Consider the following 11,691-nt stretch of genomic DNA (forward strand, 5'->3'; position numbering starts at 1 on the left):
ATAAAAAAACGAGTCCATAAAATTAAGAAAAAAGTTGTCCTGGAATATGTTTTCTTTATATATAAAAATATCTGCACAGCTACACAGTAGTTGACTCAGATTATTGCACTTGCACTGCAGAGATGTACTGACCTTATAAGGAAAAAACTTACACATGCTACACAGTAATTGGCAGGTGTTATTACACAGTGAGAGAGAATATTGCAAGAGTGACAATGGGTAATGTTTTGCATAAGATGTCCAAGGAGGGGTTGCTGACCATTGTCCCTCTTCCTATCACCTCCTCCTTCCCCCAAGTGAGGAGTTTTACTGCTTGATGGCTTGAGGAACAAAGGAGTTCAGCAGTCTGTTGGTCCTACATTTGGTGAGGAGCAATCTCCCACTGATCGCGGCTCCTCTGAGTGGTGAAGACTGCAGAGGGTGACTGGCATTGTCCATAATATCCAGCAGATTAAGTGTCCTTAATTCTAATTTATTTGAATTAATTTAAAATCTAGTTTTTCTAGTTTGGAAAGTGGTGTATTCTACACTGTAATACAGTGACCTGATTTCAAACTTTACACTTTAAGCACTAATTCAAGGACTTTATTTTTATAGTTTTTTGCTTGTAGGAAATTAGACATCCAGTAGAGAATTAAGAATGTAAAAGTAGTATAAACATAATTTATCTCATTCCTGTTTTTTAAAAGTAAAACTGAATTTATTTGCCGGTAAATGCAATAGAAAAGTATTTATGGAAATTACTGCAACAAATCCTGCCTTATGTTTAGCAGTGTTTTGAGTGCTTGGACAAATTTCTTTTAACATCAAGCTTTCAGGATCTTATCGCCATTACTCCACTCTTTTCCTTTCTTCAATTGTATTTATCAGATTCCACCGTTTATCTGTCCAGGTCCCTCTAAAGGACTTATCAGTTTTAGTCAGAAGAAAAAACTAAGCACATAAAAATTTGCCAGTCATGGATAATTTTGCTCTTAAATGTGAAAATTTCACAAACGGCCATCTTTGAGCTCTAGATTCTCACACATCACCTGCGGCAGCTCACAGATACAAAGTTGTTAAAGGTTAAACACATATAACCTTTATTTTCCCAATGCAGATTGTATCGGTAGCAATACCGACCAATTCAGATTTGTCTTCTCTAGCTCAACAGCACGTAATAATTTGAGACCAATTTGAAAATTACTGATAAAAAGAACTGTTGTTTATGCATTAAAATCTTATGTTTCAAAATAACGCCTCATTCTAACTAAAATAAAAAAAAAAGCCTTAAAACTTGCATGAAGTTGGGGAAGCATTTATAGATAAAACACAGATTTTTATGATGCATTTAATGAATATAAATTATTTCTAAGATTCATTACTTCCCAGTGATGGACTGAAGCACTGAAGGGGAAACTGGCTGATACAAAATTGTTATAGATGATTATGAACAATATCAACAATGTTCAACGTTTTTATAAATTTTACCTCAAATATGTTGCTTCTTCCAACACAGCTTAAAATGTAAGACTTCAGTTTAGACCTTTCCCTGAAAATATGACCTAGTGTCTAACAGTTCGACATTGAGCTTGTGTTTAAAAAGATTTAAAGGTTTTCCTTCAATACAGTGATATTTTATTCATTGTTTTGCTTGTCCGAGATGCGATCGCAGGGAAAGAAAGATTTCTCCTCTTTTTGGAACATTTCCTGGTCAACAGAGATATATCTCTATTAATCCTCTTTTAATCCCCAGTATGACAAACCCTGATCGAATGCTTCTAATTCTCATTAACCACTGAGCTTTCTTACTCCAATCTTGAACCTTGTCCCAATAAACAAAGGGCTCATTCAACCACTACATTTTAATGTATTCAATCTCATGAATAAACTAGAAAGTTGGAATGTAGATAAGCTGTAACTCCAATATTGGCTCTTTACTTTCTCCCCTGCAGCAGATTGCAGTAACACTAATTACAGTAAATGAGGGCCTGATCTGTATATGCATCCCCTGCTCCACTTTACCATCAGTCCCGAGCAAGATACCGATGTACCACAAAACTATTGCCTCAAACTTCTATCCCAGGTCCTCAACGCACACCTGACATGATGGCCTGGATATGCAAACCAAAACACATCCCCAGCATAAAGCAGAGACCTGAAGACAAGTCTATAAATATTAAACTGTGAAAAAATAAATAAAAGACATTTCTGAATGATTAAATACCTGATGAACTCAAGTCGTTTCCTTCTGAGCTTTAATCAAATCCCCTGCTTGCTTGCTGGTCGAGGTTTTGGACATTTATTAGTAGCATAAAAGTGAAAGTTTTATTCACTTAAGTTGTTTTTTTTCAGTGAAAATTATCTTGACCGTCAGACCTTTAATGGTTAGATGGAGAAATCTTGCTGTTTGTCTCTTGTTTTACTTTTTGACAATCTTTGTTTTTCAGATCAACAATACTTCTTTAATATAATAACTCAAAAACTCACTTGATTTTGGAGCCTGTTTTATTGAATACTCCTGTGCACGTGAAGTTAGCTTTTCTGATTAAATAAAATGATAAAGTGATGAAAATAATATTACATAGACAAAGGCTTTTATACAAGTCTTCACTTGGGCTTCTCAATAATTAGGAGCTTCGATTTCTTCTTTCCAAACATTTTCGATCAGCACTTTCCTTTTAAGGTTTTAGCTTTGTTGACCAGTGAGTGCAGGTAGGAGTAGAAAAAAAGAAGATTATCATATTCTCCAGTGTATTCCTGCAACAGGCAGTGCTGATGGAAGTCTTTGAGGAAATAATAAATAGCCTCAATAGTGGCAAGGTAAGTGTCTGGTTTTCCTTTCTGGGTCCTCCAGAAACAGGTTTTTCTCAGTTTTAGTTCCACCTGGAGTAGACCTAAAAAAAAAAAGAGTAACATTAATGAACAAAAGACAGTACACAGAGATCATGTAAAAGCCAAATTACATGTTATCATACATTATGGACATTCCATGTCAGCGCACTTCCATAAAAACCTACAGAATTAGGCTTATTACCTTGGAGCCTTTCGTCTGTGCTGATTTTGTTGGTCTGATTCCATGTGCTGTCAATGAAGACCACCCTCTGTAAGGGGTAAACCTTTGAGTCGGATGTCTTAGCTTCATCTGGGGTTCCTAACTGCGGGTCACTGGCAACATCTGTGGAAGTTTGACCCTCAGTTTTTAGCCTCTTTACGCAGGGTTCATCAAAGGGGTCTTCAGACCTGTTTTTACTCCTATCGCGTAAACACTGGATCATGTCTTGAACTGAAACAGCCCCGGGGCCTGGAAACACCAGCACCACCTGCAAAAAAAAACAAAACAGAGTTAAGTAGAATAACATTACCTCCATGTCGACATTGCACAATCAAACAGGTTATTTCTGTAGTTCCTTAATTAACATACAGCTAAACCTGTGAAGAGTAAAAAAGAAAGATGGATGGGACTAAAGTGGAAAATTAGAAAGACAATCACCTTGCATTACAATGGCATTTCTGCTTCAGTTGTGCACTTTCTGCACCTTTGACGTGATTATTTCTAAATTAATCACACCACCAACCAATCAAATACTGGTCTTTTTCATCCAGTCATACACCTTTTTAATACATTGGATGAGTAAAAAAACAAAACATACATTTCCATCCATTCAATGGCGGACTTCCTTCCTACTTAGTCATGAACAGCAATGCACCAGACTGTAAATAATATATATATATATCTCAAGGGTTGGCAACCCTCGGCTCTTTACCGCCCCCTTTGTGGCTCCTTCCGACTTTTTAAAAATTTTATGAACATTTAGTTTTTTGTTTGTTTACTTTAATATGGTGTGCAGAAGGTCAAAGAAACATTCATTATGTTTTCCAATGCTTTAAACATTTTTATAATAAATTAATTTACAATAAATGTAAACATTTCTTTCAACAAATATTTGTGTCATAGCCATAGAGATCAGCGCGGTGTCAGGTAAACAAAGTGGCGGGTGTATCTCAGACCATGTATCCCAAAGGGAAAGAAAAGAAGATAGCTGATGAGAACAGAGGATTCAAAGAAGAATGGACAGAGTCATTTGCTTTCATTATCAATGCGGAAGGATTGCCTGCAGTTTTTCTTTGTAATGAGAGGTTGTCAAAAATTAAAAAAGTAATTTGGACAGGCATTTTCAAGGTGAAAGCATGCTGTAAATTTAGCCGATCGCAAAGCTTGGAGTGAGGAAAAATTGTGATTGCAGAACTTCTGGATAAATTAGAGGAGAGCAATCTAGATTTAAGAGGTGGATTGCATATCCAAACTCCACCACTATTGCTGCTAGTTTTGGTACAAGAATGAAAAACTGTTAACAGATCCAACAGGTAGCGCTCTGATGCAGGTATGTGAATTTTCTTCAATCCCCCCCCCAGCACTGCTCTGACGGATGTCAGTTACTGCTTGGTTTCTTGTGACTCAACTTCTCCCAACAGAAACACATCAATGCAATAAAACGTAACATGCGAGATGAAGGGTAGTGCAACGGCGCGGGGTGAATTCCACGCAGTGAGAGCGTTCACTGCTCCTCCCTCACCTCATGCTACTATGTGACATTCGCTAGATAAACATTTAATCATGAATGCGTATCATACCTGTAAGCTCAATCCTTTTTTGTGATGTCATACGCGTATATAACACTTTTACATATTTGCGGCTCCACACCAATGTTTCTTTGATCCAATATGGCTCTTTGAGCAGTTGGGTTGCTGACATTTAGAGTGTTAATCTCTAATGATTATTGTGTCAATTGGAAGCCGCTGCCCCTGACCTAGCAACCTCAGCTAAACCTAGCCTCTTTTCTGACTACATTGAACTACAGCTGAAGAAGTAGACAAATAAAGGTAAATTTATACCTCTGACACATAGCCTCTGCAACCATAAAATCTGTCTATGTGCGCGACCACGCCCCCCACGCAGAGGCTTTGCAACTGTTGTAGTGCACCTCAAAAAATTCCTGACTACACGTAGGATGGTTACAAACCCGCGCAGACCTCAAGTGGAAGTGCGCAGACAAAAAGCAGCTGTGATTGGTCCTTGGTATGCCTTTCCGGCTGTCTGTGTGGTCGTCCTTCTCGATTCGCTTTGACAGGAAACCACTTTGCGTCCCTAGAAATTCTAGAACGACTTTGCAGAAGCATACCACCAAAACTGGTTCGCGACCAGACGCAAGCGACATTTGATGTGTGCAGTTGCAGAAGTATAATCCGCCCTTAAGGGTTAGCACAATTTTCACAAATTCATCAGATCTAAAAACAAACTAAATGCCTCCTTGAAGTATGTTACAAAAAGAAATTTTTGTAAAACCTATAAAACAGAGACAGGTATTTTAAGCAGGTAGAAAGATATGACAGGACAGTTTACATAAGTAACTAGCATGATGCTTATTTGCTAATTTTCTCATATTTTAAATGTATCCACTATTACTTATTGAAACTCATCTAACCTTATCTTTTTCATACTCAGGGATGCAGGGGTAGGTGTACATTGTGACATCATTGGGTGCCAGAATCTTGGCATGGACTGCAGTGCTCTTCCCGTCTGTTTCATTTGGATGCTTGATGATGTCTATTTTCACAGGAAGCTAAGCACAAAACAATAACATCTAGAGTCAGGTCAACAGGAGAGTTTATCCACATGATTTCGTGATCTTGCATAAAACTCATTGAATCACATCGTTAGAAATAACATTTGAAAAAAATCAATGTTCCAGAGGACACATAAAAAATTAATGGATTTTTAAGATCTTACTAACCTTGATTACGGGAATTTCTTGCATGCCGACACCCACTAATGAGCAGCATGTGTAGCAGAAGAACATCCTTGATCCTCCACATTTTGAACACTTCAACCTGCCTCTTTGTTGGGCTGAGTCCAGCACTACATGTGATGCCAATTTTAGCCCCTGGAGAGGCTGTTTGGTGAGCTCATGGACGTCTGATGAATCGCTAGTAATCGTGGGTTTGTCACGGCAACCGGAGTAGAGTCCCTGGTATCCTTCCAGGCTGCTCATTGCTGCCTGTTCAGATGGGGATGTATTTGTCTTGGAGTCGGGTGACTCTGCAATCATCATCAAACTAAATGGGCAAATAAAATATTTGAAATATAGTACAGAAATAAACAGCATAGCATTTACATGACGACTGCAAAAAAGAAAAAAAGGCTGACAGTTAGAGAATAATAATGTTTATCTAGCTGGGAGTAATCGGACAAGAAAAAGAAGATGTTTTTAGACAAATAGACTGAAGTTGTTGGCAGTTATTGATTCAGACATGTGATATTAGCTGTCAGTGAAATCCTTTTTCATGTCAGTAAAATCTTTTTTCAAAGCAAAAACGTTCTATTGAGACATTTATGAGCTGCCTCCTACCAAAATGTATTGTCTTCTGTTAACTATTAACAGTAAAACAATTTCAAACCTTGGATTTAAACACTTAGTCTCAGTTACTAAGCACCAAAAGAGCAATAATAAAGTGTAGTAATTTATGTACACATGAAAACACGCTGTTAGCTAAATATGCGAGCAATTAAAAAGTTAAATAATTAAATTTGTTATAGATTATATAGGCATTTTGATATTTATGTTGTTTTTCCTGTGCTACAGTGTACTATAAAAATATTTTAATTGTTACTACAACAGGTCACATGTAGGTATCTTCTGATCTGATATTGACTTTGGAAAATCGCTCCTATATCTGACATTTCAGATTAAGGCTGACCCATAGATTGTCAACCAATCTATGGGTCAGGTGTCCCCATACCCATTATTTACTGTTTACTGTTGTTCTCCCGAGTGTTTTCGAATGTCCTCCTTATTACAAATGAAGCAATGCCACACTACAAAAGAAGCAATACAAGTATGTAGGATGCATGTGGTGCAGTTTCTAGAGCAGTTGCCTTGCAGCAAGAAAGTTGCTGGTTTGATTCTTTCTGAATGGAGTTTTGCTGTTCTACCCGTGCATACGTGGGTTCTTCCAGGTACACCGGTTCCTCCCACATTCCAAGAACAACAATTAACCGTTAGGTAAATTAGCTTCCCCAAATTGTCCTTAGGTGTGAGAGTGTGTGTGTGAACGGCTGTATGTCTGTACGTCTCTGTGTGTTTGAATGTTGCCGCACAGACTGGCAACCTGTCCAGAGTGTACCACGCCCCTCGCCCATAGAATGCCCGAGATAGTCCCCCGGCCCCACCGCAACCCTGACAGAATAAGTGGAAGAATATGGATGGAACACAAGTATTTCTGATTTGTGCCGATATCGTATCAAGTAGGGGTGGGTATTGCCAAAGAAGTCACGATTCGATTCCAATCACGATTCACATGCCACGATGCAATTTTATCACGATGCATCACGATACGTGAAATATTGCGATGCATCGCGATGCCTTGTGATATTTTCACTGAACACTGTAATAAAAAAATATAGCTATTACCAGTGGCTGACTGGCTGTGTATGATCTGGATAGTGTCTTCAATTGATACATAACTGAAAGCAACTTAATTCATACATAACTTTATTTATTGAAACAACTATCGAAGGTATTGCCATGAAAACAAATACTGGACACAAATATTACTATTACTGGAGTGGACACACTGACAAAAAGTGCTTAGGATTTATAAAACTTAAAATAACAGTGCCGTTTACATGGTCTCAGTGGTCCTTTAAACCAAATGGAAACATTCAAATGTTTGACATTTCCCCTTTTACAAATTACGTGTGTTATATCAATTTCGTTTTTACATTCTTTGTTTTTAAAGCCAAAATGCATCCAAACATCTGACTTGGAATGTGATGGAGCTGGGCGAATTTTCTCAGTCTCCATGTTTTGTTTATGAATGACTCGTCGCAGTATCCGCAGCGACATCTACTACAGCCATACTACAGCAGCCATTAGCCAGTTATTTTCTGTTTTTCTTAATATATAATAATATTTATCCCGCTCTATATTTCAAATATAAAAAGAAAATCTAGCAGAAAAATAAATTCTCTTTGTGTTCGCCCTCATTTTTCAGCACTAAAAACAGCAAAATAAGAAGTACCGTAATCTATTAATATATTGAATTTAAAATGATATGGCCTCCAGTTGTTTATACTGTATCCTGGACAGCTGAGGCGCATTGGGTCACCTCCAGCAACCTGTATTAAAATCTGTGTCAATATTCAAAAAGTTTGTTAATGTTTATATTCAGATTAAATTACAACCATTAAAATACATCTATAAATTTTGATCATTTTCATGAGCAGCCAGAAAGCACATAAAGAATACATGTTTATTACACGTATACATGAATGAAAAATATGCTCTCAGGATATAAATAATGCCCTTTAATAAAGCTATAGTGAAACCTAAAAGGAATATATTTCCACAATCTAAAACCTATTTCCTTTTCATGTGTACATAGATACAGACATTGGTTTTAAATAAGCTCTTATAATTTTGATAGGGTGCTTTTTAATGTAAAGTTTTAAGTTAATGTATATTTAATTTAATGTATATTTTATTTAACTCTTCAGTGAATCTTTATAGCAGTTTTAAAACTTGCATATATTTTGTATTAGAGGGGTGGGGGGGGTGGTATCAAAGTCTTTCATGGGGCCCTAAACTCCTGGTGGTGCCCCTGGTGGGATGGATGCATCGCGATGCCTTGTGATATTTTCACTGAACACTGTAATAAAAAAATATAGCTATTACCAGTGGCTGACTGGCTGTGTATGATCTGGATAGTGTCTTCAATTGATACATAACTGAAAGCAACTTAATTCATACATAACTTTATTTATTGAAACAACTATCGAAGGTATTGCCATGAAAACAAATACTGGACACAAATATTACTATTACTGGAGTGGACACACTGACAAAAAGTGCTTAGGATTTATAAAACTTAAAATAACAGTGCCGTTTACATGGTCTCAGTGGTCCTTTAAACCAAATGGAAACATTCAAATGTTTGACATTTCCCCTTTTGCAAATTACGTGCGTTATATCAATTGTGTTTTTACATTCTTTGTTTTTAAAGCCAAAATGCATCCAAACATCTGACTTGGAATGTGATGGAGCTGGGCGAATTTTCTCAGTCTCCATGTTTTGCTTATGAATGACTCGTCGCAGTATCCGCAGCGACATCTACTACAGCCATACTACAGCAGCCATTAGCCAGTTATTTTCTGTTTTTCTTAATATATAATAATATTTATCCCGCTCTATATTTCAAATATAAAAAGAAAATCTAGCAGAAAAATAAATTCTCTTTGTGTTCGCCCTCATTTTTCAGCACTAAAAACAGCAAAAATAAGAAGTATCGTAATCTATTAATATATTGAAATTAAAATGATATGGCCTCCAGTTGTTTATACTGTATCCTGGACAGCTGAGGCGCATTGGGTCACCTCCAGCAACCTGTATTAAAATCTGTGTCAATATTCAAAAAGTTTGTTAATGTTTATATTCAGATTAAATTACAACCATTAAAATACATCTATAAATTTTGATCATTTTCATGAGCAGCCAGAAAGCACATAAAGAATACATGTTTATTACACGTATGCATGAATGAAAAATATGCTCTCAGGATATAAATAATGCCCTTTAATAAAGCTATAGTGAAACCTAAAAGGAATATATTTCCACAATCTAAAACCTATTTCCTTTTCATGTGTACATAGATACAGACATTGGCTTTAAATAAGCTCTTATAATTTTGATAGGGTGATTTTTAATGTAAAGTTTTAAGTTAATGTATATTTAATTTAATGTATATTTTATTTAACTCTTCGGTGAATCTTTATAGCAGTTTTAAAACTTGCATATATTTTGTATTAGAGGGGTGGGGTGGGGGGTATCAAAGTCTTTCATGGGGCCCTAAACTGAAGAACCAACCTATGCAGCCCAAAGATAAGATTTTAATATCCTGGCAGATACCATAGCAACCCCCTGCCTACAGATCAGGAATGTTTTGACAGTAATGGAGAGACCAAAAACAAATGACAGCAGGACATAATGTTACAGCTAAAGCCCTTTCCTTTTTTTAAGTTCCAACTTGGTCTTTTTAGATGTTTTCAGCTGAATTGCTTATGGCTAAATTCTGAAATAATACCATTTTGTTCAACAACTGGAAGACTGTGAGTGTGATTCGTGCCTACTGCAGATAGTCTTTGTTATTTCCCATTTTAACCCTTTATAGGGCACTCAGGGAAATACTTTGAAAATCCAAATTTCAAGCCAATAGTGTTATTGGAATCAGGACAAGACCTTATCACCTTTGTAACATTCAAAAAATATTGATGGAAAGAAGGATTGTCAATGTAATGACAGGAAATGCAAACTTGCCCAAATATATTAAGAAAAATAACTAAAGTGCTTCTATAGGAAATTAATGAAAAACACTCAGAGTGAAAGAAACACATTTTTTGGTACAACCTAACATTAGAGGCATTAATGCTGATACTTAAATTTTTAAGTTTATAAACCTTAATATAATAGTTAACTAGGCTTAATAACTTTACAATTCGCTTTTTACCTTTTTTATAGTTCATTTTATCATTCAAGGGCTCATCTAATTAGTCAAATGCCAAAACAAGATGTACAGCCATGTAGCTGCATCTTTACTGAATGGCCGGATATAGATCTTGTGCTTCTAGACCTCACCGTGGGACAGGGGGGGGGGGGGGGGGGGGACTACATTTATAAGGGGTATGCAAAAGATCAAAAACTCTAACTTTGCCTATAACAGGTTAAAATGAACAGTTTAGAGTATTCAAATCTACAAGAACGATACAATGTATATATATATAAACAAATCCTGGGTTCGGGACAAAAATATTAGAGAGGTGAAGGAAGTTGCTGAACTGCTGACATACACTAAACCGCGGGTAGCGTTAGTTAGCTACAGTAAAATAGCCCAAAATAAAATAAACAAAAATCTGTAAGTGACAGTAAAACAATAAAACGCGATAAAAAAGTCTGTTTCGGCGTATCTGCAGTCAAATCTCTTTCGCTTTTAAACTGAAGCTACATTAATCTATAAAGCTAGCTACTGTTAGCTTCATATTTACTTATACACTCGGCCTAAAACATATAATCAAAAACCAATTCAAAGGAGAAACATTATTCAAAACTAGATGTTATACACAGATAGGCTAAATACCAAGTGACAAATCAAACATGCCTACCAGCAGCAGCTATAACACCGGAAGTGCTACACCGGAGGCGGAAATAGAATTAAGAACGCCGTTACTAGGCAACAGTCGCGCAGTAAGATTGATTGCGCCCCCAATAGAACAAGAGCTGATATTACAAGCAGAATGTTATCAAAAAGAGGAAAAAAAATAGGAAATAAATCGATCTATTGAGCTACATAGCTATGTTTAGCTATTAAAAATAGTTAATGATATTTAACCAGTAAATCACAGAGCAGTGTTAGCAGGGGAGGGGGCTCTGGGTCGTTTTGTCAAGATTATAATACTGTAAATGATTTAATTGTTGCTGTAAGATGTAACAACATAGTATTAGGATTTGGTTTGATAAACTGAAAGATTTTAGATGTGTATTCAGGCTGAATACATGTGAAAGGTTAGGTAACCCAGTGCTACTCATTCTGTCAGTTTTTAAGGTTTTGTAAATTGATTATATCACAGGATGATTTCTCTTTTTGAAGCAGTTATCTGTG

At 36.4% G+C, this 11,691-nt stretch overlaps 1 protein-coding gene across 1 annotated transcript; it reads right to left on the reverse strand.

Moving 5' to 3' along the window:
* Nucleotides 1–2,471: 2,471 nt before the first annotated feature.
* dtwd1 (DTW domain containing 1) lies at nucleotides 2,472–11,231 on the reverse strand. Its single transcript, XM_038283390.1, has 5 exons — nucleotides 11,195–11,231; nucleotides 5,775–6,096; nucleotides 5,466–5,603; nucleotides 3,017–3,302; nucleotides 2,472–2,876 (listed from the first exon to the last, which is right to left on the reverse strand). The coding sequence occupies exons 2-5, from the start codon at nucleotides 6,090–6,092 to the stop codon at nucleotides 2,647–2,649; spliced, it is 972 nt and encodes a 323-aa protein (XP_038139318.1). The 5' UTR covers nucleotides 6,093–6,096; nucleotides 11,195–11,231; the 3' UTR covers nucleotides 2,472–2,646.
* Nucleotides 11,232–11,691: the final 460 nt, after the last annotated feature.

This window comes from Cyprinodon tularosa, unplaced genomic scaffold, assembly GCF_016077235.1.
Source record: "Cyprinodon tularosa strain WSP-4 unplaced genomic scaffold, ASM1607723v1 ctg193, whole genome shotgun sequence".
NCBI lineage: Eukaryota > Metazoa > Chordata > Actinopteri > Cyprinodontiformes > Cyprinodontidae > Cyprinodon > Cyprinodon tularosa.